The 25,657-nt window shown below is 51.6% G+C and overlaps 11 protein-coding genes across 11 annotated transcripts; 3 read left to right on the forward strand and 8 right to left on the reverse strand.

Moving 5' to 3' along the window:
- Window positions 1-70: 70 nt before the first annotated feature.
- sod4 (mitochondrial 37S ribosomal protein mS42) lies at window positions 71-1,188 on the reverse strand (the record flags this gene model as incomplete). Its single annotated transcript, XM_056667025.1, has 4 exons — window positions 71-601; window positions 665-789; window positions 896-1,076; window positions 1,129-1,188. The coding sequence occupies 4 exons, from the start codon at window positions 1,186-1,188 to the stop codon at window positions 71-73; spliced, it is 897 nt and encodes a 298-aa protein (XP_056520621.1).
- A 614-nt stretch (window positions 1,189-1,802) lies between these two features.
- On the forward strand, window positions 1,803-3,041 carry N7515_006282 (uncharacterized protein; the record flags this gene model as incomplete). The annotated part of the gene is made up of 1 exon (XM_056667026.1): window positions 1,803-3,041. One exon carries the CDS (start codon window positions 1,803-1,805, stop codon window positions 3,039-3,041), a length of 1,239 nt encoding a protein of 412 aa, XP_056520622.1.
- A 293-nt stretch (window positions 3,042-3,334) lies between these two features.
- Window positions 3,335-5,084, reverse strand: PIG-S (GPI-anchored transamidase GPI17; the record flags this gene model as incomplete). Its single annotated transcript, XM_056667027.1, has 2 exons — window positions 3,335-4,795; window positions 4,848-5,084. 2 exons carry the CDS (start codon window positions 5,082-5,084, stop codon window positions 3,335-3,337), a joined length of 1,698 nt encoding a protein of 565 aa, XP_056520623.1.
- Window positions 5,085-5,518: 434 nt separating this feature from the next.
- Window positions 5,519-6,272, reverse strand: N7515_006284 (uncharacterized protein; the record flags this gene model as incomplete). The annotated part of the gene is made up of 3 exons (XM_056667028.1): window positions 5,519-5,560; window positions 5,615-5,858; window positions 5,917-6,272. 3 exons carry the CDS (start codon window positions 6,270-6,272, stop codon window positions 5,519-5,521), a joined length of 642 nt encoding a protein of 213 aa, XP_056520624.1.
- Window positions 6,273-6,680: 408 nt separating this feature from the next.
- Window positions 6,681-8,249, forward strand: N7515_006285 (hemolysin III family protein; the record flags this gene model as incomplete). Its single annotated transcript, XM_056667029.1, has 2 exons — window positions 6,681-6,863; window positions 6,930-8,249. The coding sequence occupies 2 exons, from the start codon at window positions 6,681-6,683 to the stop codon at window positions 8,247-8,249; spliced, it is 1,503 nt and encodes a 500-aa protein (XP_056520625.1).
- Window positions 8,250-12,677: 4,428 nt separating this feature from the next.
- N7515_006286 (uncharacterized protein) lies at window positions 12,678-15,356 on the reverse strand (the record flags this gene model as incomplete). The annotated part of the gene is made up of 2 exons (XM_056667030.1): window positions 12,678-14,362; window positions 14,528-15,356. The coding sequence occupies 2 exons, from the start codon at window positions 15,354-15,356 to the stop codon at window positions 12,678-12,680; spliced, it is 2,514 nt and encodes an 837-aa protein (XP_056520626.1).
- A 481-nt stretch (window positions 15,357-15,837) lies between these two features.
- N7515_006287 (tRNA(Thr) (cytosine(32)-N(3))-methyltransferase) lies at window positions 15,838-16,986 on the reverse strand (the record flags this gene model as incomplete). Its single annotated transcript, XM_056667031.1, has 1 exon — window positions 15,838-16,986. One exon carries the CDS (start codon window positions 16,984-16,986, stop codon window positions 15,838-15,840), a length of 1,149 nt encoding a protein of 382 aa, XP_056520627.1.
- Window positions 16,987-17,979: 993 nt separating this feature from the next.
- Window positions 17,980-18,663, forward strand: N7515_006288 (uncharacterized protein; the record flags this gene model as incomplete). Its single annotated transcript, XM_056667032.1, has 1 exon — window positions 17,980-18,663. The coding sequence occupies one exon, from the start codon at window positions 17,980-17,982 to the stop codon at window positions 18,661-18,663; it is 684 nt and encodes a 227-aa protein (XP_056520628.1).
- A 613-nt stretch (window positions 18,664-19,276) lies between these two features.
- N7515_006289 (Zn(II)2Cys6 transcription factor domain-containing protein) lies at window positions 19,277-20,864 on the reverse strand (the record flags this gene model as incomplete). Its single annotated transcript, XM_056667033.1, has 3 exons — window positions 19,277-20,137; window positions 20,183-20,554; window positions 20,607-20,864. Coding segments are annotated over 3 exons (1,491 nt in total), but the record flags the coding sequence as incomplete, so codon positions are not given.
- A 544-nt stretch (window positions 20,865-21,408) lies between these two features.
- N7515_006290 (NudC domain-containing protein) lies at window positions 21,409-22,224 on the reverse strand (the record flags this gene model as incomplete). The annotated part of the gene is made up of 3 exons (XM_056667034.1): window positions 21,409-21,440; window positions 21,546-21,867; window positions 21,979-22,224. The coding sequence occupies 3 exons, from the start codon at window positions 22,222-22,224 to the stop codon at window positions 21,409-21,411; spliced, it is 600 nt and encodes a 199-aa protein (XP_056520630.1).
- Window positions 22,225-23,444: 1,220 nt separating this feature from the next.
- On the reverse strand, window positions 23,445-23,669 carry N7515_006291 (uncharacterized protein; the record flags this gene model as incomplete). The annotated part of the gene is made up of 2 exons (XM_056667035.1): window positions 23,445-23,488; window positions 23,540-23,669. 2 exons carry the CDS (start codon window positions 23,667-23,669, stop codon window positions 23,445-23,447), a joined length of 174 nt encoding a protein of 57 aa, XP_056520631.1.
- Between the last annotated feature and the right edge of the window lie 1,988 nt (window positions 23,670-25,657).

Genomic DNA, 25,657 nt, shown 5'->3' on the forward strand with positions numbered 1-25,657 from the left:
AGGATGAGGACCAAAAAAAAACAAATCATAAAAACACATATAATACAGATTATCCGACACAGAAATCAGCTTAAAGCATGCTCATGCTCCGTTGGCGGTTAATGGAGCTTCGCGAATGCTTCATCGAACCAACCGCATTGTAGTTATCGAAAACAACATCCCAGTTAATGCGATCCCACCAGCGCTCCAAGTACTCGTCCTTGCCAGCAATACCGTAATCCATCATCCACGCGTGCTCCCAGGTGTTCACACAGAGAATGGGCTGCACATCGACGGCACCGGGTGCCAGGCTCTTCTGGTTCTGAGCGTGGGCGCCCATCGCACCGGCGAACTGGTTACCGAGCGGGGTCTCCGGGGTGTGGGTGGCCAGGTCGACGGGTTGCCGCCGGGAGTGGGCGGCTGGGTAGGGTGAGCCGGCGCTGTAGGTGCAGAAGATGTGCATCAAGCCTTCGCGCTCGAGGTTCTTGGCGAGCCACACGAAGCCCGGACCGAACATTGAGCTTGCGGTGGCCAGGAAGTCCAACTTCAAGGATTCGACGGAAGAGCAGGTGTCGATGATGTCGCTGGCGAACTTATCGGGGATAGCGGTGGCTGTGGGAGACTGGGTGGAGTGGGCTAGTTAGCGCTTGGATGGTTATTGTATAAAGGAGTTTGGGTTACTAACCAAGCAGTTGAAGAAGAAGTGGTTGTTGTGAGCCATTGAGGCGTAATTGAACACCGAGGCCATCTCCGGACGCTTAGAGTACTTGACCAGCAATTCTCCGGGTTTGGCATCCGCGTCGACGGTGTCTATTCGAATGTTAGATGGTTCCGTAGGCCAGAGTACTCCATTGTTCGAGTGAAGTCGATTTCGAATCGGATTTGTCGTTCCGCAGAGTCGGAGTGCCGGGCTCACCTTGTGTCAACAAATTGAGTTTGTCAACGAGCAGAGCCTGGTATTGGGTCCAGGCAAAGTCGAATGCCTCCGGGGACATGAGTTCTGGGACACCATTTTCCTTGTAATAGGCGTCATGCTGCAATTGGGGAATGCGATGAATAGCACGGGTCTGGAAGCGTGAGAAGGCGGATGTAGGTTTCTGGAAACGCGGGTCAGTCAAGGCGAATCGAGCCGGAGAAACCAAATCTCACAGGGGAGAAAGCGGACGCTGCGCGCAAGGCGCTCTGCGGCCGGACAAATCGACTGAACATGACGAGAGGCACTGTGAATGGTCGGGTTAATCGTGCAGAGCTTCGACGTCGAAGAAATTCCCTCCCGGCGTGTTGCTCGATTAGGATTAGTTTGGATTATGTAACCAGGCCCACATAACAACCAATCACGTCGTCTGAATCTACTTCATCTCTTAGCGCCGACTCATCTGCAGTGTCTGCGTCTTTATCCAATCATCCTCCTGTCTTGCCTGGTCCAAGATGGTTGTTGTATGACAGATTTGTGACTTAGCGCCCATACGGCTACTATTGCCATCATGCGGTCGACCATGAAACAGTCCGGTACCTATTTTAGGACTGCAGCGCGTGCAAGATGTATGAACTCTTTGTTTGCAAGACTCTTATGGCAGCGCTTTCATTGAAGAATGGCAGATCCTGGCTCTTTCACAGTCTTTTGTTTCAGACGGAAGTCAATGCCCTTGTTTATTGACTGGTGATCTGCTCCTGATCTTCCTCCAGTGTTGGTTTTTCTACTTACACCTTAGCTCGTGCTATCCAAAGACCAAGGAGTATCACTATCTTCCCGGAAAGTCCCTTCTAGGATCAGCTAAGAGGCACCTCGATCTTTCTTCGCGATATCCTCCGCACCGCCAAGTATGGCGAGGTCAACTGCTGGTACCAGCGGACGGCCTTCCATTCTGCTACTCTTAACCCTGGTGGCCAGCATCAGACCCGGACAAGCATTTGACTCAATCGGTCTTCTTCCCAGATCAGATACATGTCCTTCTACATATACTCGCTGCAGCAGTACGAAACTCCCAAATGACTTCTGTTGTCCTTCAGGCTCCACCTGCATCAGTCTAGACGAGGCAAGCTCCGCCATCTGCTGTCCTGCCGGTGAAGTCTGTGACTACATAACGCCGATTACATGTGACATCCAGCGACAAAATGCCACCCTCTATCCCGAGAGTGCCATCAAGACACTGCGTCTGAGCGACAGTCTTCCCAAGTGCGGCGATGCGTGCTGCCCATTCGGCTACAGCTGTCAAGGCGGCAACACCTGTGCTCTGATTGAAAAGGCATCGACAACATCAACAGCCACTGGATCTGGCTCCTCTACCTCCACGACATCGCCATCTACAACGACAACCGGCGGCTCTACGACTCCGCTGACAACAATCACGCCCGTGTCATCGTCATCATCCGAAAAATCCACACTTCCCACTGCGTCCGCAGGTCACCTCGCCACCTCATGTCCCTCCTTCCCAGGCGGCGCTGTGGCAGCAGGATTCTTCCCAGGAGCCGTTTTTGGAGCTGTCGCTGCTCTCTTAATATCTCTCTGTCTCAGACGCCGTGCTCGCAAAAACGAGACTGAAATCCAAGAGGGCAGATCCAGGCCTCACTGGTCTCAACGCTCTTCATCAGGGACATTATTGGGCATATCAAACCCCATCCCTCAAGATGATACTTCCTACCGTACCGACTTTCTCCGCAGCCCGCCGCGAGCCAGACGCTCTTCGATGGGAGGACGTTCCACTCGTTCGATGATCCACCGCACCGGCACCAGAGTGCGAAGTCTGTTCTCCGGATATCCAAGGCAGGATCCAAGACTAGATGGGGATATACCGCCGGTTCCCATGCCACCGGACCCAATTACTCCGCCGCGGCAGCGTCAGCAGAGCACGGAAAGCATCAAGGTGTATTCGCCGCCTGGGGTGTATTCACAGTCTCGTAATGCCCTGGGGCCTGAGCCATACCCGAGGACTGCGGCCAGACCTGAGACTACATTTTCCGACTTGATGAATGTCGCTGGAATTCCCCAGGGCAGAAAGGGGGCCCCCTATCCGACTGGTGAGGAATTCCGAGAAAATCCGTTCAGGGATCCTGGACGTTAAATTGTTGGAGGTGGACGAGCTGGATTGCTTGGGGCTCTTTCTAAGGGTTCCCTCTAGCTGTAACAACATAGTAATGCTTGTATTGTTTCCTATGTTTCACTTGTTTTTATCGCTTAGATGGTTAAATTTCCACTTAGTTAGTTAGTTAATTCGAGCTACTTTCTATACTTCAATCCCCTCTGAGAAGAGTCAAATCAGTTTATCTACAGTTACCCAGGCAAAACACAGAACCCAACAAAAACAATTTCAAATTCAATGGTATATTGGTAGAATACACTGACAAAAAGGCTAATCTACGAGGCCTTCGCCTTACGTTTAGCTGCAATTCTCTTGAGCTCTCTGAGCAACCCAACAACAAGGGGGACACCAATGGGCCCCAGAAGTGGCAAGTATACAGCCACCTTGTGCTCATCCGGGAAATAGACCTGACCGACCATACTCTTCTCAAAGAAGCTGCGCTCAGCCTCCGTCTCCGCAACCCGGGCACTGGCCAGCGCAGCGCCAAAACGGCCCTCTCGCAGATGGGAGCAAGTGGCAGTCAGATGGGAAAGAGTGGTGGAAACGGAGGTAGCCACAGTGGCGGGAATAGGAATAGAAGGCAGAGACTCGGTGAGACGGGCAAGAGAACCCATCGTCGACGAGGCAGAGAGCAACAAAGTGGCTGCACGAATGCGGATAGACGTCTGGAGACGGAGGGGAAGGGAGGCTGGAGTACTTGGAGTGCCGAGAAGAGTGAGTAGTTGATGAGAGAAGGTCATGAAGGCAGGCCCCAAAGAGCCCAGTGAGAGATGGGCAGGATTAGACCGACTACCTTGCTCGTCGTTGGAGAGCGGTGGATTAAGGAGGAACACTCCACCCCATTGAGGGACTATCCAACTAGAGGCACTGTTTTCCTTGACGACAAGTGGAGATTGTGAGGGATCTGGGACATATAGAATGAAGTTGATCGTCGGACCAGTGCCAATGCTTGGGTTCAGTGGCCACTCGGCAGCATTGACGAAGGCGCTTAGACCCTCCTTCTTTAGGGTCCAAACTGCCTCGGATTCATCATACTCGGGTTTCGGTGCAGTAGGTGCGAAGTTTGCATAGAGCTGCACCTGCGTGTCGACCGTGAAGTTGCTGATAGGAGACAATGCCTGCAAGAGAGGGGAGACATATTCGTTCACTGCTGCCTCAATATCCCACGAGGAAGGCTCAGCTCCTGGAGTGAAGAGTGAAAAGGAGAGATGGTAGGTTTCAGCGTATTTCATCGATCGGCGCAGTCTTCGGCTGATATCTTCAGCAAGTTGTGGGGAAGTCGAAGCAAGCCTAGCGGTGTCTCCAGACAATATGTGTGCTATAGTAGCTTTCTCCTCGCCGTACAATTGCTGTAGCTCCGCCGCAATAAAGGTCGAGAGGGGAGAGTTGGAGGAAGAAGATACTGGGATCTGGCTCGGCGGGTAGAAAACATCGAGCTGCGTAGTAGCTGCGTGGAGCTCGGATCGAGGGCTCGCCAGGCCCTCCTGGGGTAATAAGCGAACGGTCAGTGCAGTGTCCGGTGTCTCTCTTGCGGCATAGTTGACATGTTCCGAGCTGTCTTGTCCAGTATGATCTCCTGTCGTGTCATTGGCCAACTTGAGCCGAAGGTGATGAGCTGCGAACTCGTTGAGGTCATCGAGAGTATGTTGTGTCGTGCGAAGGAGGTGCTGCGCCTCAATATATGGCAATGAAGGCGTCGAAAGGTGGATTTCCAGAGGGAAAACTGGTCGGCATGTCTGTCAAGATCGTCAACATCTGACCCCAATGCCAAAGGTCCGCAAGCCGTACCTTGCCATCAGCCCAATGCACCATCTCCTCAAGCGGGAGAGAGGCCCTGTAAATTGACGTTGTCTTCCACCATATCGGGAACCCAAGGAATATAATCACAGCCCAAAATGCTGCTATCACTCGAAATCGCGTTTGGACAGCAGCTGGAGTCTCTGGGGGCGGAACGCGGCTAACGCTGGTTTGGGGGTCGACTTGAGAAGCCAGAGGAGACTCCTGGTCTCCTGTTTTAGTCGTCATAGTCGGGACATGCTTTGCGTTAACCAGAACGAAGGGTGTGAATGGTCGGTCGAGTGTTGACGGGGGGAAGTTGACAGCCGGGCGGACTGCGGGAGAACCATCAACACAATGGACTCGCGGAGTTATGGGACGAGAGTCAACTATAACGCGGCAATTGGACCCTACACATTGATTTATTTCCCATGTCTATTGATCTAATATCCGACTGTTTACTGTCTTTGTATCCTACGAGTGAATTTCCCGCAAAACGCATCTAATCTGGCTTCTTCAAGGGATTACCACAGGCGCAAAAGAAGCCCTGAATGGAGGCCGAATTGTCATTATCGACTAGAAGTCATTTAAAATCATGAAAACAGGGGTATCGTGACCAGTAACGCCCATCCGAGCAATCATAGGCCAGTGGGCCTCAATCGCTGTAACTCCATATGCATAACCTAGTATTCTTTCTCGAAAATCTTCTGGATCGGTTTCGCAGCCTAGATGTCTGTTAGCGAGTCTGTTGTATTGCAGGCTTTGTAACGGCAACATACATCGATGAACTTTTCGAGGTCTTGATCGAGATTGGCAAGATCGTTCTTTCTTTTCTTGTTCTCCGCGATCAACGCCTGCTTGCGCTTCAACAGCTCCTGCCGCGCCTGTTCCAATTTCTCTCGTTCGGCATGCTCATGTTCGATGCGAGCGATCATGAGGTCATGTTCGCTGGAATCGCGGTGTTCGGGATGAAGCTCCAGGAACTCTTCCACCGGGGTCAAAGGAAGGGATAGATATTTGTGGCTATCGCAGCAAAACGTCAGCTCGTCGCTCTAAAAGGCCCGAAACCAATTCCACATACTCATAGGCCTCGCAAGCCGCAATCTCACCGGTCAGATGCCTCTGTTCATAATACAAGTTCTGAAGCTGGAGATGCAGCCGGTCGATTTCTTGCCGTGCCTCCGCAGTGGACTGCTTAGTATCGCGTACGCGAATGACGGCATCTCGATTCTGCCCGCGGAGTTGGGCTAATAGTGAAAATAGAAGTTTTTGTTGTTTTGAGGCGGCTAAGGATAGTTCCTGGAGCTTGGCGGGATCGTTGGGAAGGGCATCGGGATTCAGGATAGTGAGCAACTGATGACACCGGGCTAGAGTCTCGGCGCTAGTTTGGAGAACTGGTAGGAGGGATTCATCGGCGACGATCTCACTGATGGCCATTTTGTGTGGGTGGAAAGGATCGGACAGAAGGGTGGCGAGGAAGAAAATAAAAAAGGTCGGAATGACGTGGGGATGTTGAGGCGGGATTGGATCAATCAGGCGGTAATACGGAGTAGCCACATGTGTGCCTCGGAGTGTGGTTGGGGGCCTTTTTTGTCTGGCAAGCCACTATTTTTTGCCTATTTACATCTTCCCCTCCCCTGTTATCTCCTTCTCTTCTATTCCCCGCGCTCTTAAGACTCTTGACTCTTGACTCCATTCACTCCTTTCACTCCCTTTGTCTGATCATTTCTCGGGATCCTTCCCCACCCTTGCCTCTCAACGCTTATCACACCTCAACACTTATCACTCCAGTTTTTCACTCTGTATGGCATTCGATTGAGGACTGGTGAAATCTTAACTACATCTATGGCTTGCGGCGCTACTTCAATGGCGGTGGAATCTTCTACCGAAGCAGAGGCGTTTGCCTCTGCTACTGCGCTCCCTAACGAGGATACTGGTTTTCTCCGTGATCGGCGGCGCAGACATTCATTCCACGCTTCCAGAAAACTCTCGTGCGATTATCAAGATGCGGATGCAGTCTTCATCAGGGTGTGTACTTGACTTCATGTGTCTATCATGGAATATCTCTGGACATAGTTTCTAACCCACTTCCAGGTCGAACTCTTCTTAGCCGAACTGGAACGTCGAATGCAATGGCTTGAGGAATACCGGAGATCTCATATGGTGCAGATCGACACTAGTTTGAAACGAGGATATGCTACTCTCGAGGCCGTGAGGGACCAATGCTCTCTCGCCTCGGATGAGCTGATGGGCAGTGGCAAGAAGCGGGCCAGAATTCTAGTCGAAACCCTCGAAGATGGATACAACGAGGTTCTGGTGACAAAAGAGACTTTGGAACAAAAGGCGCAAGCCGGGGTCCGGTTAATGGAGTCATTTCTGTCCGAGCTCGAGCACCGAGTACATGCGGTTCGCGATCGCGGGATCTACGGTACATTGGATGATGGATGGAAAGCCATGGACTCAAAATTGGTTTCTGCCCGAGAAATCGTCGACGAGGGCATGGAACGTGCCCGCCGTACTCGTGACTCACTCCGAGTCACAGTCGAAGAAGCTATTCGACTAGCCCAGGAAAAGCGATTGATCAACTACCATGAACTGCCTCACCCATGGCGAGTCAATCCACATATCATCAAAGGTTACCGATTCACCACTTCCAAGGTGGAATGTGTCTCGTCGGTCTTTGCATACTCGAACGAGATGTTCAACATTTGGTCCCACATGATCGGCCTCGTCATCGTTCTTGCTATCGCCTTTTACTTCTACCCGTTGCACACCAATTTCTCACTGAGCTCAAAGTCCGACATCACAATTGCTGCTGTTTTCTTCTTTGCTGCATGCAAGTGCCTGGTCTGCAGTACCATCTGGCACACCATGAACAGTATCGCCTCACAGTCATTGATGGAAAGATTCGCCTGCGTGGATTACACTGGAATCTCCATGCTGGTCGCTGCCTCGATTGTGACCACTGAATACACCGCGTTCTACTGCGAACCCATTTCTCGATGGACGTACATTATACTCACCATGTCACTGGGTATCGGTGGCATTATCCTCCCATGGCACCCTACGTTTAACCGCCACGACATGGCTTGGGCTCGCGTGGGCTTCTTCGTCACCCTCGCCGCCACTGGTTTCTCGCCTATCGCCCAGCTTTCTTACACGCGAGGCTTCTCATGGACGATGTATTTCTACGCTCCTATTGTGAAGAGCATGGTGGTCTACTTTGTCGGTGCCCTTATCTACGCTTCCAAAATCCCCGAGCGCTGGAAGCCGGGTTTCTTCGACTATGTCGGCGGCAGCCACAATATTTGGCATATAGCTGTCTTGGGTGGCATCTTTTTCCATTACCACGCCATGCAGGACCTGTTCGCGGGGGCTTTCATTCGAGCCCAGGGCGAGTGCCCGTCCCTGTGATCAGGCTTCCAACGTACTGCTGTACATTTCTTCGCTCATGAGCAAGTCTCATGAGGTACATGTTCTCATTATTCAACATTTCGCGATTAGATGTTTAGACTCGCGGATTACTGCAGGTCACGACTTGCCCTGGCTCCTTGATGAAATTTCACACCTGCCTTCCTCACGGGAGCCACACGGTTGGTACCTGTCTTGCCTGCATGCATGGAGTTGTTGAGCCTTTTTTTCTTTCAATCATCAGAGCAATGGTCTGTACAGAACCCCATTGTCTCTTGTTTCCTGTGACACTACTAGGTATAGATGCACTGTGCACATATCTGAATGTTCCATACACTTTTGTTGCATTGCTTCTCCGGGAACATACGCCCTGTGGGCTGGATCACCTTTGCCGATATTCGGCTAGAACATATAGAGAGTTTGACACAAATTCCAATCTTCCCTACCACAGGTTCCTGTCATTCTGCTTATACTATTATTTACAGAAGATATCGTTATCCAGGTATAAAAGGTCTACTCAAGGTATGGTGAGATTACCACCAACTAGTATCTAGGTACCGCCTGGCTAGAATACCGTCAGGTCCCTTGCCTGCCTAGGTCCAGGCATAAGTAAAGAATGAATCCAAGTCTATCATACATAATTTTACCCCAGAAGTGACTTGGAAAAGCTCTTGGCTGGGACTATCCACGTGAAGGACGCATACAATGATACAAAGTGTCAAGATTACGTCCACCTTAGAATGTTCTTACTACTTAGTACTTTGTGCTCCGTACATAAGAAGCGCTCATAGTAGTTATGTCGAGCCGGTCGATCCTTAATGCCTGGGAGATTCGGACATTGGGATAATCATGTCTACTCCTATTATCATTGACCCTGGTCGACCCAGTTCAATACTCGGCCGATAAACACAAAGTCTGAATTTTATCCCAAAGTCACTCAAGGGATTGTAGAGACCACAGTAGTAAGTATAGTAGGCGAGACGGCTGTGTGATACTAGGGCCATCATAATTGGGAAGTGAGGCAGTAGGTGAAGACGACGCGGTGACTGACATGGCCGTAGCCTGTAGGCATAGGTTCTGCAGACACAAGATAGGCACGACCATGGCGATATTGTCCTCTGCCAGGAGCATGATGCCCTGGGTTCCCCAGTTGCGGCTCGGAGTTGACATGGAAATATCTTTATCCTCTGTAAAGATATGTTAAAAAATACGCCTGTCCTCAGTATGGAAGTCAAACTGCCAGGAGATCAAGGTGATCCCGCAGTGGGGGACGGCGCTGTCGGCCCTATGCCTTCAGTAACCGGGGCGCCTATATAGACAGCTGCCCGGATAGGCCTGGAAGCCTTGGGCGGAAGGCGGCTTGGCTTGGGCGCAAGCTGGGCAAACGCATCCCGGCTGATGCCGGCGTACGCCCTATCCTTCGCCATTCCGTCCCAGAAATCCAAGATGACCTTCCATCGACCTGCGGCTGTCTCAGTCTGGCCGCTTTGGAGGAGATCGTGGTGCAGCTTCAGATGGGCGCAAATGTTGGCGAATATGTCTAAGTAGAATTAGCAATGGCGAAGCTTATCTCAGATGAAAAGATGAACGAGAAACGTACTCCGACAATAATTTTGTCCGCCGACAGTGGATCTTTCAAAATCCAGAATTCGTTTACACCAGGAGAAACACTCAAGGAATGCGGTGGGAGTAAAGTGGGCGTGGAACCATTGAGCTAATTGCTCGATGTCGGTGAGGCTTCCACAGAGGGAACACCTCCTGCGGATCTGGGTCTTGCCCAATGCACGCAGCAACGGGCTACCTTGCAAGACAGCTAACTGCTAAAGACATCCGATCCGAGTTCTTCGATTTCCTTGTCCACCTTGACCTTCTTGAAGTCGAAGGTGCAACTTCACTCGAGCCGGATACCAGTCACTGTCCACATCACGGTGCTTCGCGCAGACTGCTTGCAAGAAACTGCCTGAACTTCCTGTCGTAGAAAGTGATACCGGACTGCAATATGCTCTGTGCGTGCATGGTACTCCGGATTTTTGGCAAGAGCAACTGCACCAGTGTTGTCCGCGTGAATGGTGACAGGCTTGTTTAGCAATGCGTGTTGTGATTGGTGCATACGAAGCTCCGTAAGAAGCAGGATAAGCCACCTCGCTTCTTGTGTAGCGAGAGCTTGTGCGATATATTCGGATTGTGTAGAGGACAACGCAACATAAGCTTGCTTTTTCGAGGCCCGGGAGATAGGGGCTCCAGCATGACAAGTGAAGCATTGACAAGTTCCTCATTGTTACCGCAGGCCCTCTCCTTTTTTGTAGGCCCCGGATTTGGTAACCGAAACAGCCGTTGCTGTTGCTCGTAAGGGAGCCAAAAAATCCCAAGATCAGCGGTGTTCTTTGGCGGGAACGCTTTGTCAATTGGGTCCAGATAGTTGCCGCATTCTTGGATGCCTCTCTAACACATTCCGACTCTGACTGGACGCTCTCAACGAGGGTCGATCCGCTCAGATTTTCCTCACTTAGGTGGGATCAGACCGTATTCTCATTTCACGCCCACTGTGAGGTGAGGCTTGGTCATGCTCAGGTAATCATCAGCTTTGCGAAACTGGGCATCTATTCCCAGCTTCGTTTGAACATTCCTTCTGTCGGCTGAGGGAACCTTCGGCCAGATTGTTCTCAGTAGCAGAAATTCTTCTTCAACTACCTTAGAGCCTGACATGAGTGGGCCTCTGGTGTGAACGCTCCTCGTCCTCAATTTGACCCCTGCTCTCCGGGCTACTTTTCATTCCTTAACGTCCAAGGGGATCTGGGTCGGCTGGTTTGAGGACATCTTCGAAAAGTTGGATGTTGTTGCTGTAGGGTTGACAGTTGCTGGTTGCGCGGGGAAAAGAGAGGGTGTCCGGGAGAAACGAGGGGAGAATGACTTCAGTTCATCTCACGTCTGCTAGGCACGACGTGACTTTCCCCTTCCCTTTTTGGAAGGACCGTGAATGTGACGATGAAGGTTATCAGAAACAAACCGATTCCTTTGTCTAAAACAACAAGACTGGGGAGAAAGGAAAAGAGAAAAGAAACAGGAGGAAGAAAGAGATAAAGAGCACTATAGCCAGTTCCTCCCATCATGTGACAACGTAGTCCTTCCCTCACAGTCCTAGTTCCATGTGCTCTCGTCACAGTGAAGGGTTCTTTCCCATGAAGGTTCTCTCCCTACATCCCTCATCCCTCTGCAATCAACTGTCTTGCCCCATTATCGAAATACAACAACGACAGAAACTTAGCTCAAAGCCTGCGACGCATGCCGTCATCCCCAGTCAACAGAGGTTGAGAGCGAGGCCTCCGTGCGTGCTAATACTATTGACACTGCTGCAAATCACGTCGCACCGGAGGGCCCCCTGCGTACCAATACCATTGATCATACCGAAAATCCTGTCGCACCGGACGAGGCCCGGACTCGCCAGTGCACTTGCTGCGGCGGCATTCACCCGCTATCCGCTTTCATCGACCCTTCACGGCGCCCCGAGCCCTTCACGAACTGTGTCACATGCAGACCGCATATCCGTCGAGTCCCCCCGCCAGCCCGTACGAGTATGCAGTCCTGCTCCAGATGTCATGATCAGCTTCCTATAGCCCAGAGCGATGAGTGACTGTCCCGCTCTGCGAGACAATGAAGAGCCTTGCAGAAGCGGCAGGCTTGCTCCATACGGCCAAGATCATGTCTCCGCGCGGTGCCATGGCGGTACTGGGAGCGAAATGCAACGGGCGTCGCCACGGCGGGTCGGCAACGGGGACACAACTTGAACGGCTGGCGGCGGCGCGCCAGGTCGATAGATTGGGCTATAGGAAGCTGAGCACCACAATTGGAGCAGGACTGCATACCGGTACAGGCTGGCGGGTATGCGGTCTGCATGTGGCACAGTTAGTGAATGGCTCGGGGCGCCGTGAATAGTCGATGAAAGCGGATAGCTGGTGAATGCCGTCGCAGCAAGTGCACTGGCGAGTCCTGGCCTCGTCCGGCGCGACTTGATTTTCAGCAGTATCAATAGTATTGGCACGCACGGGGGCCTCGCTCTCGACCTGTCTTGACTGAGGATGACGGCATCCGTGGCAGGATTTGAGCTGTACGTTTCTGTTGTCGAGGAACGCAGTCAGGGGTCGTTTGCTACAGCACCGGCTACAGTGCTTGGTAGACAAACGGGGCGTTTAGATCGGCGGCGGAAGGCTAACGCAGTGGTGTTGGACGGGAGGTAGGATTCGACATGGCAAGAGGCTGTAGATTTGAGATGGAAGCAACGCGTGAACAGGTAAACAAAGCCAGGTCCCAAAAGGGGGTCTGCAGTTTTCGCGCTGCCAATGATAACGCGAGAGAAAAAGACCAACGAATGGAAAGGCGGGAAATTGACGCATAGCGGGCCAGGCTAAACCAGCATAAGCAACAGGGGCAAAGTCATAGTAACTGGTCCAGTAAAGTGTGGACCTGGCTCTCAGCCATGATGCGGACGCCGATGCAGCGTTCCCTCTCTACCTCCACGACCAGTCCCTCCCCAGTGGAAAGATCAGTCTCTGGCGAGGCGTAGTCTGCACTCCTCTCAGTTGCAGCTGAAGTCAAGCGCCTCAACACCTCGTCAATCGGACTCACCCCCGGTGAGAGCTCCATCGATGACGGAGTACTGGGTGGGCTCGGTCTAGTCAAAGCTGAAACCAAATTCCTCTCTACCTCCTCGAGCCGTTTCTCCCACGTGGCAATATGAGTCTCTGGCACGGTTTCGCGCAGGAAGTCGGTCAGCCCGCCGACCACCTCGACTGAACTAGAGACCGGGGGCGGCGGTCTTTGTTGTTCTTGTGGTTGTTGTTGCTTCGCGGCAGCCTCTGGAGAGGGTCGACGGATTCTGATGAAAGAGTATTGTAAGAAGGCGCCGTCGTCGCTTAATCGGCCACGACGGTCTCGTCGATCCATAAGAACCACCCAGCTCCCGGGGATGATCTCCCCGAGTCGGACTCGGGACGGGTCGTCGGGGGCTAGCTCGTCGTCGAAAAATCCAGCGGGGATTGGCCTGACACCCAATTGATCTGGCCATGACTGGAGCGGCGGTGGCCGCGGCGGTGGCCCCCGGGGCGGCGACGGGGGGTCGTCGTTGTTGTTGTTGTCGTCCTCGTCGAGGGAAGCGAGTGACGAGAACGCCCCATGATATGCAACTCGCAAGATGGTCTTGTCGGGATCCGAATCCGGACCTAAGGACCGGAGATATACCAGGAATCGGACAGCGAAGCTCTCGGCGTTTAACCCAGTATTATCCATAGAGTAGTAGCCGCTGTACCCGGGACGATCAGGGTGGGCGACGTGGTGGCCTGCAGCTGCGTCTCGGACATCTTCGCCCCGGGAGCTGACAAATGTGAACAGATGGATCATGGGAACGACTTGAGCGCCCGAGATCAAGCTAGAACCCAAATTCGTCGTCGAGGATATTGCTCGAAATTGGCGGCCGCGTAAACCGTTTAACAAAGCGGAGGTCGAATGGATGGTTCTCAGCCGGAGCGACTCCAAGTCTTCTCCTGATGCCCTCGGCCACAGCCGCAGCAGCTGCGAGCAGAGACGAGCGGAGGCATCGTCGCTGTTCCGGTCTGGCTGCTGCAAGAAGCAGAGCTGTTGAAGGGCTGTGGACTGTGCCAGGGCCGCGGCGAGATCACCAAGGTCTGATTCTCCATCTTCCTCATCTCCCACCAGCTGGAACAGATTGACGCAGAGGCTGAGCGCAGTCGCACCTTGAAGTTCATCCGATGCAATGGCGGCCGCGATCACGCGAGGCGGCAAGTTTCCAAACACCACCCAGTTGAGGTGACGGCATCCAGCGTATGCCGCGCGCAGCACATGACTGGAGATCTGGGAGGAGCCGAGCCTCTCTGGCACCTCTTCGAGCCGCTGCCGCAGCAGCTCGCGGAACTGGGCAAGTACTTGAAGGTTGGCGAGTGCTTCTTTCTCGGGAGGACCGGAGGCGGACTCCTGGGTGAGAACAAGCAGATCATCAATGATGCGGACCATGCCTACGGGGTCATTTTGCGGCGGTTGGTCTACCATGGTGTAGCCTACCATTTCAGGTGAGGATTGGGTAGCGATCTTTGAACGTCTGAAGTCTGTTGGAGAGATTAGCAAATGTGATCGAGATGGGTTCACCTGGAATAGCGCCAGAGATCACCTTCTGAAGATGTTCGAGCCGGATCCTCCAGCTCTGGTGGCCAGATATCTACCATTATTTCCCCTGTCAGCACCTGCAAAATCATCCGGGTGAACAGACGTACAATCCAAAGCTACCGCATCAGCCAGCGGCCTCTCCTCTAGTTTGAGGATGCAAGACGCCTCTTCCCGGCCCGACCAGTAGTAATACTTCGATACCCACTGCGAGATTGGCAACAGCTCTCGAGGCCGTGGGCTCACAAGCACAACATCGGGCTCCTTTTCCGGCTGGGGGTCTTCGACATGATCCCAGCCGATCATCTCGCCGCGGTAACTAACCTCAGCCATATAGTTCACGGGGAACGCAACGATGCCGTACTTGACGCCGCTGTCGAGGTCGGAAATGTCGAGAATAACCAGGCCATACTCAGTGCAGTCGGCCCGGAACAGCGTCGATAGCGGCTGAAACTGGACGTCGCCGGAGCGGGTGCGGTTGTCGCGAGTATCCCGCAACAACGCCAGCAAAACACACGTCGCGGTGAAGGGAAACTTGCTGGGCGCATCATCCCGCCACGGCAGTGGGGGTTGTTGTTGCCCTGGCTCCCGCCACTTGTACCAGGGCACGAACGGGGGCTGCGCGGTGTCAGGCACGCTGGGTCGCTCATGAATCGGAGGCTCGTGGCCCTGAGACCGACGATACCAGTCCTCCGCGAGCGCCCTCTCGGCCTCCAGCGGCGCGCGGTTCGCGGGATCAGAGAGGATTTCGGTCAGTGCAAGGATGTCGGTCACCATACAGTGCACTCGTCCCCAGGATATCTGTGGGGTGTATTCGTCGTGGTGCTGGCGGTAGGCCACGGCCAGGGAGCGGCTGGCGCCGCCGGGACCGACATTGGCGACGACGGCGAAGAGGAAAGAGCGAGGGGTTGTGGAGTAGAGAGTCGTGTATCCCAGCATAATAATGCATTCCTTGAGCAGTTGGTGAGGGGGGATATAAAAAAGAGAAAAAGCCAGCAAAAGAGGGGCTGGCCTTGGCCAAGAGAACTGTTAATTATGTCTTCCCAGCTCCAATTGGCAGATTCTATGGCATTTTCTAGTCTTTGCGTACATTCATAATGCCATAATGGAGGCATTGTCCGATATCCAACTCGGTTTGGGCCATTCCCTTGATCTCTAGGTAAGAGTGCTGCCCCAATTGTTCCCGTTGAAATCATCCAGACAGCGTTATATATTGAACTCAGCGTGATGGGTATTTGAAATAGATACAAAGAAAGGCTTTTGAGACAATGCAGGGCGAGTACCACGGAATCGGGATTGCACAGTGTGGAAGTCTGGTGCCACCGGGTCTATTGGGAGATAGTGAAGAATCTCCCTTCTGCTGAGGGATTTAGGTGGAGGTCAATAGTAATGTGCGATGACCACCTGATCGAGTGCATGTTCATTGCGTTCCCTCGGCGACAGCTCCACCACGCTTCCGGAAGTTGCCCTGCATCCAGCAACGGTACATCTTTTGCTTTGTCCCGCGGTTGACAATCAACCGCCGGTCGGCTCCCATGTTAAGGACCTCGAATGCTCCGGCATCCCTTGCCAACTGTTTGGCCTCTGTAGATTGCTCCTCCGACTGGGCTTGATCTTCATTGTGCTCGGACTTCTCTCCAGAAGCATGCTCATCACCAATGGGAATCTGCAAGCCATTCTCTGCGCTCCAGGTGCCCCACATGTCAACAAGCTGGTCCTTTTCGAAGAAATAAACGCGCGTGCCATCGCCTCGAATATAGAAATTCTCAGCCATATACCGGCCCTTCTTGAACCGCACCTGGGCAAGATCGCCGCGGCCGTAATCGCGGAATAGCACACGACCACCGGGCTTTAAGAGACGATAGACGTTGCGAATTGCATGGTCCCATTGGTTGGGCGCCAGAGCAGAGAAGATGAAGATCATGATCACAACGTCGACTGAACCTTCCGTGAGACCTGGCGGGAGAGAGTCGCCGTTTTCACCGGGCACAGCGGCTGCATCCCAGACATCGGCAGACATGTATTTCTCATTATAGTGTTCGCTCTCTCGCATGACCTTCACCGCGTACTTGGAGAAATCGCAGGCATGGACTTTCAGGTGCTCGTTCTCGTTGTTGGCTAGCAATGGGAACGCAGTGTTGCCGGCTCCGGCGCCAACTTCCAAAACAACCTGGGGACCGGCCTCTTTCTGAGTCACTTCGGCCAGAATAGGGAATTCTTGGCGCAGCCATTTGCGGTCCTTGAAGAAGTTGGAGGTGTTATTTTTATAGAATAGGTCCCACCATTTGGCGGGATCGCTGTTGAATCGGTTCCGGTCGAAGTCCGATACTCGGGTTTCACGCTGTTTCGCATACTGGGTCTCGGCAAAGGCCTTGAACTCGTCATCCGGCTCGACGTGGTCCCAGGCGTTGAACTCAAATACATCGTCTCCTTTTTCGAGGTATCGCGAGCCGAATTGGAAGGGGTCGGTCCGTTTCATGTTGTTCGAGGGATCGTGGGACCGATGGGGAGGAACCTGGGGAGGTTCGACATTCTGGGTCACTTGCTCGATGCTGAGATCAACCGTCATGATGAATTCGGGTGAATCTCTGCCTCTGCGATATGTGAGTATTTGTTATCCGAAGAAGTGATCGTCAAGGCGGGGAGAACAAAAAAAATTCCAAGCGGCAACACGATTGGCGGGGAGACTCTATCACATGACTCTAAACTGCCCACATACTTTCTTGCCCCTCGCTCCGCTTTCTGTATCGCCCAATCATGGTTTGTAGAGGTTTACCGCCTTTGTTATCATTGATCTTATCGCTTATCTATTGTCAACCTGAGGTTGTGGAAGAACGCTGAAGGTGTACGATAATCCGAGAAAAGTTAATGCTTCAGTGGTAGTAAGCCGACACCTAGCCATTCTTTGCATAATTATTAGCGAAGGATCAAACTGCATCGAACCTAGACAGCAGATACGCAGTAGTTTTCAGAAAGGGAAAAAAAGACAAAAAGATAACAGGCCCGAGCCGCGGATTGAACGCGGGACCTCGCGCAATTATGCTCAGGTTTTGAATACCCTAAGCGCGAATCATACCACTAGACCACCCGGGCTGTTGTTGTGAAAGGTCATTAGATTAATGTTACATTAGCCAATTCAACCAGTAACCTGACAGGAATTCTCACTCAGGCACCGTGTCTCAGCCAATTAGAGTTTCTAGGAATTTGGATGCCTGCGGGTGCCTGCGGGTGCCTCGTACTGTCAGCTCGCATCTGGCCTTTCTTTCACCCCTCATTTTCCTCCCTTCTCTGTATCAGCATATTTCTTTAGACTCTTTAAGCTTCATATCTGATTTTCTGTGTCTTTGTCAGTTCAGGGCTGGGGCATATCAACGCAAGTGGGGTTTACAACCCACGATCGGCGTTTTGAGGCTCAATAGCTGAAGTGCTGCAGACATCCACAGTAGAGTGCTTGTTGTCTGGCATTTCTGCTACGGACTCTACAAGACGACTTTATCTCACGAGAAACGAATCTCCCAATTTTGGACGCTGTCAACTAGAGTCCAACTTACTCCATTGAATCATGTCCTTCCTCTCAGCATTGTGCGGGTGCTTTTCCCGAGAGACCGTCGTCGAAAAGCCCTCAAGGGGCCCTACATTCCCAGAATCAATGACCCAAAGATCCCATGCGAACGGCCTTCAGACAGGCCGATTCATGCTCTCGGAGACAGGCGAATTCATCCGCCCAGCAGCCCCCGCAACCGGGGGCCACGAGCACGGGCCCCCGCCTGACTCGGAGAATGGGGGCTATGCGAGCGTGGTCCCGCTCCCGCAGTACACAGCCCGTCCGATGAGCCTCCACGAGAAGACTCTGGAAGCCCATATGCGTGATCCATCCATATCGTCTGAATACCAGAACTCTTACCCCCAGGACGAAAAAAATGCCAGTCGTTACGACGAAGGATCCACGTCCGATAGTCGTTACGATGAAGAAGTCACGTCCGATAGTTCATCCGCTGTTTCCTTTCCAAGCAGTTATGGCAATACATCGACTGCAACGAGGGAAACTCCACCGCCGCCGTACTCCCCTCGTCACTCTTCTATGCTGTGTCGGTCCCGGTCGATGTCTATTTCCTCGGCCATGGCGGTGATCATTCATCCGCCGCCTGCTGCCCGTTTGAGCGGTTCGCAGACGGGGCCTACGTACTCTGATGAGGATGATCGGTCCATTCGTCGTCATAGGCGGGTTTCCTGGGGGAGTCGGTGATTTGCGTCGTCTCAGATGAGGATTTGATTGCTTACGCTGTCAGTGAATATGTTGTTCTCGCGTTTTTTTCATTTTCCATCCTACCTAGGCGATCTGGAATCGCCTTTTCATTGCTCTTTTTTTCCTATTACTATTGTTTCATTGCCCTCTCTTCTTTCATCGCATATTTGGATTTCTGTTTCAAAGCACATGACGCGACGATGGATCGAATGTTTACGACATGACTGGGATTTGGTGCGGAAAAGGGCATACTTTGGGATAGTTTTGGATACTTAATATTGACCTGCACATGGACAGCCCAGCACATCGTGCAGTGCACATAATCGCTTGCTGGGGATGGACACAGTCTCAAGAGAATGGCACGGACATTCTCGAACACATGGCACTTGCATCCTAGCGGATACATAGCATTATTATCATTCTACAGTCGAACATGAATATAAACTTGCTATTTCTGGACCACTACTGCCCGAACATCTCCCTGTGGATCGAAGCCGCCCGTCATACACATGGATGCAGGTAAAAACAGCCTCGGAAGAACAAGGTTATAAGAAGGGTATGACCGCAACAACCTAACTACATATAGTCCTCGATACTGTAACGCAAATCAAGATCAATCCAGCTCAAGCACCCTAGCCCCCTTCCCATGCCTAAGTACACACCCACAACAGGATGCCGGAAACTCCAACAACCTCAAAACCAGCGGATCACCACTCTCCTCCAGGAACATACATATAGCCGTACACTCCGACCTCACCCTAACCTCCGCCCACCACTCCCCAGCAAAACACATAAGCCCAAGCCACCAAGCCAACAAAACCAGCGCCGGGACCTCCTTCCTCTCCAAACACTCATAAAACGGACCCTCCAACCTCCCCATCCAAGTATTATAAGCCTTGAAACTGCCCGCACACCGCTCAAGCGGCAACAACCCCATAAGCATGCGCAATGGCCAAAGAAACGGATTCGACTCGACAGTCGAGTCCTCTGTCACGCCACAAAGATCCGCCAAATCCGGATCAAGACCTACACGACCCGGCCGCGAGTCCTCAAAGTCCGCCTGTGCATTCCGGGACTCGTTGAAGACGCTCCACCATATACTCTGGTGCAGCCAGGGGGCTGTGTGCGCGAGCAGGTAGCGGAGGCCTGTTTGGATGCGGAGCCAGGTTAGGGCTGTGTGGTCTGTGGTGAAGACGAAGGAAGCGGCGGGGTTGAAGATCTCTTGGTGGAAGGAGTGCATGCTTATTAGCATGCAGGCGGTGTAGAGTTTATCGGTGTTGTGGCGGGTTATCTTGGTTACTTCGGTTGAGTATTGGGTTATTGCTCTTTGCCAGTGGTAGGCTTCTGCTAGGCGGTAGTCTTTGTTGTCTGGGAGGTGGGCGCAGAGGTGTGTTGTTGATGCGGCTATTATGGCGTGCATGAGGAAGGGGGTCTGGGGGAAGGTTGGTCTTTGTGAGTGGTGGTTTCTTTCGAGCTATAGGGACTAGGTGGCAGGATGCAGGGAAGGGATGGGGCTTACTTCGAAGGCAAGTTTGACCATTTTGTCCATGACTATACGGACATTATGTTGGGGTTCGGTTGTGAATGCTGGGCCTCTGTGGAAATGATGTAGTGCTTCTATAGTGCGCATTGATGCAGAGGTGTCTCTCAGTTTCCTTGGTAGCTGGGTACTGGTAGGGGAGGCTGGTAGCAGCAATTCATTCAACTTCTCTGCTACCATCATTAGGGACATTGAAGATGCCAGGGAGTCAATTGATATTAGCCCGGGGTGGGTTTTGATGAAGTCGGCGACGATGTTGGTTGTTTTTGGAGCTCGGACAGGCCGGTCCGAGTAATCACACTCGACGCCATATTTCTGGCATCGAAGACAACACGGCTTCGTTTCATCGCACTTGATCACTCGTCAGCAGAGGGATGCTTTAGACTCGGGGAATACAAAATACCTTGACTCTTCGTTGCTTACAGTTCACGCAGCCGACACGTGATTTCCGGTGGGATCGGCGGGAATGATAGACGTGCTCAGTTGGTTCCCCAGATCCATGCGGTGTGGCATGTTTCGGTCTGTAGTTCGGAACCCGGAAGACCTTGTTCTGTCCCTGCATGGGCCTGGCCGGGTTCGAGTGCTGGGTCTGGAGTTTAGGCTGCATCGTGTTTATTCGTCTTACAGGGTATGAACCAAATCTGGGAACCTCCCGGTGATAACCTATATAATCGAGAATACGTCGAGAGGTGTATGGTTAAGCGGTTCTCTGGGTGGCATATAAAGGCATCAGGATGTCGATTTGTGAGTTTGCCCAGCGAAGCCCCAAGCTATGTGCTAGGCCGGGCGTGGAGGCTCAAACAGGTGGAACTGCGCCCTGTTGGGTGTAGTTACCTTGAATCACTATCATTTGTCCAGTCAGAATGAAGAAGTGGTGACGGAGGAGACGGGGAGACGGCAGCGCGAAGGTAAGTAGATCATCTCTCGTCAAACAAACGCTAGTCCAAATTAGGAAATTCTCGTATTCATCGCTTGGCAGAACGATCAGAGAAGCAAGAGAAGTTGACACGTGAATTGAATATAAAGATGTCTATCTCGAAGGAAATATTAACCTGAAAGTTCAAATGCATTCTCGGAAAGGGCCGAGAAACGCCATGTAATTCGTCATTCGTTGAGGTTCATCCACCAATGCTTTTTGCTCATTCTCCATCACCAGTTCTTTTGCACGGAGGACATGAGGCTGTCGTGGGACGTTGGTATTGACTTTAACCCATCTTAGCGTTGGAGAAGTCCATCTCTGGAGGATTCAAGGTTAGCAACAGGTACACCAAAGGAACGTGTGAGTATCTCCAGAGGCTTGGCGAAGTGGCCAAGAGAAAGGGAAAGAAGGACAGCAACTCACCAGGGTGCTCAGCCTGGAACTTCTTTAACAGCTCCATCTTCCGTTGCTCGTCACTGCTGGGGCCGCCCATTTCCTTCTGCCGCTGATCATACATCATCTTCTCGACCATGGCGCGAGTGGGGCCATCCAGATCGCTCAAGCTGGAGTTTTCTGGCGTGATCTTCGTAACATCGATCTTGGGCGCAGTGGTCACGACATGAGGCCACCATTCGACCTTGTTTACCTTGTCGAGGTGAATAGTGATTTCCTTGCCGGGTGGGGTGGGGGTGGTCTCGAGGGTCCAGGACGATTCATCGACAAGGATAGCATGGGGAAAGTCGCCCTACAGAATAAATTTGGATGATTAGCTGCTGCTTGGTACTTCCTCCAGGCAATATGCACAACCCACGGTGGGCTCCCGGGGATGAGTAGGCAGATAGGGGAAAAGGCATACCTCAATGAGGGGTTCTTGTCCCTTGATTGCGACGCGAATCTTGTTCTTGGCCAACACCACATCCAAATCGCGACCCTTGATATTACTGGGGATCGGTGCCGTCACTTCCACATCACGAATGGTCTGTGTCCACTTGTAGGGCAGCTGAGCCTGCTCCGCATCCTCGCGGGCCTTGCGCTCTTGGTTCTCACGTTCACGTTCGGCTATGTCGGCTGGGGAGGGGTTTTGGTCGAGATCAGCAGACATGATGGGCAGCACGTCAGAGAGATAAATATAAAGTCGGTCAGAGAGAGTTGAGCGGGTGGGAACAAAGTATTCCGTGAGAGCCAAGCAACCAAGCAAACGCTCGGAATGGAAAAATGTGGGGACCTTGGCTTTTCTCCGTTGGCGCATTTACCGCCTGCCTAACCGCCTCGGACTCTCACCGCGACGCCTCTTATTACAAGGATACGGAGTCATATATTCCTTTGAAGATCATAGATAATACATTTAACTGCATGGCTTGACAGGGGTATTTAGTATGGAGCATCGGTAGGTTGCAAGAGTCTGAGTCATCCACAGTAACTTCCGAACCGGCCATTTGAGCGCCTCCGATAGTGACCGCGGAAGTCACATCATGATCCAGAGCTGGGAATATCCCGGGGAGGAGCACACTAGGCTTGTACTAGCACGAACTCTGATTTTAGCGAGTCAGTCCGATTAAAGGGTTCACCATCGTTTTGATGCATACCAACAACGTCACTACAGAAGCGGAGAATAGGAGATGAACCGCAAAGGCATTCAAATAGAACCTATGTAGTAACTCCGATATTATTGTGTCAATATATCCGAGAAAACGTGGGGGGGACATTCGGCTAAGGCGTGAAATGACAAAGGCAAGTAGCCCAAGAAGCACACCGCTCATAAGCACAGTGGCATTGTGAGCGACGATTTCGAGGGGCCTGAAGTTGTTAGGATAAGCCATATCCTGCCGCTTTGGAACGTACAAGGATGATTGAACCAGTCGTTAGCTGCAGCCATGACATGCATAGGCGATTCGGGATGAAAGTGATAGGCAATGCAAGTGCAGTGTTGGTGTTAGATGTGTACGCTAGGAGAAGGCTAACTGGACGGGAAAGTGCAGAGGTCCCCTGTCGAGGCTCTCTTTCCAAAACTGGAAAGTTGCTCTCTTAGGGACATCTACATACTGTAGATATACCAAAGGTGGTTAAGAAAAACATGATATTCTCAAAACGTAGGTTACCTTGCAACAAAGCGAACGACTGAAGATGAACTTCAAGGTATAATCAATCCCCGAATAAAAATAAAAGACATCTCTAAATCTCATAGCCCTCGATCCTTTCATCAACACCCTCGTTCATGCATGAAAAAGCAAACACCAAAATGTCAGTTCCCAATAACTCCTCGGCTTGCATAGGCCACCTCAAGTGAAAAAAAGTGGCCAATTGGAAAAAAATGGGCGTCGATCAACGCTGCGAGGTTTGATTTGACCTTCCCGCCTGCTCATTCTCTATGATAGCTGTCAGATTTGTCCTGTGCATATGTCAGAAGAGCAACTCACCTCGGATCTTGTCGATCTGTCTCCCTGTTTCTTGGAGCATCTGGTCCCATTTCTTCTGATACTCCTCGACGCTCATGGGTTGAGCCTCCGGCTTCTCTTTGGTCTCCTGGGTTGTCTTGACTTTGTCCATTTTGAATGTGATGACTGGAATGGGGGATGGTTGAGGAGAGAGTTGGGATGTGTAGAAGAAGGCAGTTCTTTGATCCGAAGGGTTGAAGCGAGGAGTCTGTGTTTGAGTTTCAAATAGATGAGCGATAGCTGAAGGCTTTATAAGTAGAACAGTTGGAGAAAGGAGGATTTTGAATTTAATCAAAATTAAAAAGCCTTAAAAAGCCTTAAAAAGCCTTAAAAAGCCTTAAAAAGCCTTAAAAAGCCTTAAAAAGCCTTAAAAAGCCTGTTTGCATTTTACAGATCGAAAATCACCAAAATAGAAAAAAAATTTAGAAATTATCCAAATGTTTGCTTCGGAAACAGACCGGTCACGCGTTTAAAGATCAAGGAACGCGTTCACCGACATCTTGGGTTGTAGCCTAAATGGCACGGGAAAACGGACCGCTCAACCTTGCGCAGAAGTAGGGTAGGAAGGGTAGGAACGATAGAAGGGTACAAGGAAGGGCAAGGAAGGGTAAGGAATAGGGTAAATAATGAAATGGTGAGATCTCCCTCAATATTGAACGTATCTCATTGGTGTGGCTGTTTGTGACCGGTGCACTGGGGATTCAAGATGAACCTCAACGTCACCCCCACTCCTCATTTTTTTTTTTTTTTTTCACCCATTTCCATTTTACTTCTCCTTGTCTAACCCCCTTGAGAGAATGGGTAACCATCGTCCCACCACAGGTACGAATTGACAGATTGACTGGTATGATGTCAGGAACGGGATCTAGCGCCATCGTACTTTTGGTTCCCAGTTTCCACCATTCCCAGAAAATCCTTAGCTTCTTCCCCCGGGCTAATAGGATGGCTTCCAGCCCACCTCCCGAAGTACTCCCGCACCCAATCGGGGGGTTTGGGGTCTACATCCGCGGCGATCTGATATCTCAGGGCAGTCTACTAAGGGGATAAGGGGTGGAATGATTGATACGTACCATTCGGAAAAGAATGGAAATTAAAATAAAAAGGGGCAACCGGGGAAGCGGGTAAAATTGGATTTATTCTTTATTATTTTTCATGGATGATCGCCCGATCCACTCCACCCGGGTTGATACTTCTGAGATCTATGTAGCGTAGATATAGTTATTATCTACCTCACTATCCAGAAGAGCTAACTCTCCAATTCCATTAATCCCAGTAAGCTCATCTTTACATCGCATCGAGCCACAAACAAACAGGGATGGATTGTAAGATCCCGAGGACCTTGGAAAAACATAAAATGAGTACATAGGAAATACCACACGGACCTCGATCACTCAATCACAGAGCCCGACAATGCATTCACCGCCCAGAAGAGCCCCGGGAAGGCTTGTCACTTGAGGAATCCCACGCGGTTTGCATACGCTAGCGTTAATTGCATAGCCGTTGGTCTTGACCGCATCATTCTGTCCAGATACGACCCGACACGTACATACCGTTTGGGGGTTGGACCTGCTTTGCTCATGTCAGATGATGAAACCACTAGCCTGCGCCTGGACCTTGAACAACCCTGGAATATTACAGTTCGTTATACTTCAGAGATATTGAGTTCGCGGATCAGAACGTGGGGGGTCATTCTCATTTGCGGTACCGGGCCTGTGTTACTTCTTAAGGTTGTTGTCCCGCTGCCGAGAACCTTGGAAGCTGGCATCCGACGATCCTTTGATATGCGCTAGTCTAATCTGACGGTATAGATATTGTCTTGTTGCAACCCATGTGGTGCATTATTACTGGCCATGATATGTTTTGTTCAGGCCGCTTAGGTGTGGCGTTACAAGTTGTCTCTACAACCTGGGATGAACTGGGGTTGGTGAACTGATCTCACGGAGGTATCATCATTGGCCCAGGGCAAGATGGATGAGAACTAGAGCGTAAGGAGCAGGAGATAAGAACAATAGCTGAGTCCTTTTGGGACATACCCCTCACTAGATGATCAACAAGTGCAGTACAGATGTCCACTCGGCTATTTCACGTTCATCCCCATCC

The sequence above is a fragment of the Penicillium bovifimosum genome (assembly GCF_028826915.1).
Source record: "Penicillium bovifimosum strain IBT 22155 chromosome Unknown utg000005l_segment0_segment0, whole genome shotgun sequence".
In the NCBI taxonomy this organism is placed as follows: domain Eukaryota; kingdom Fungi; phylum Ascomycota; class Eurotiomycetes; order Eurotiales; family Aspergillaceae; genus Penicillium; species Penicillium bovifimosum.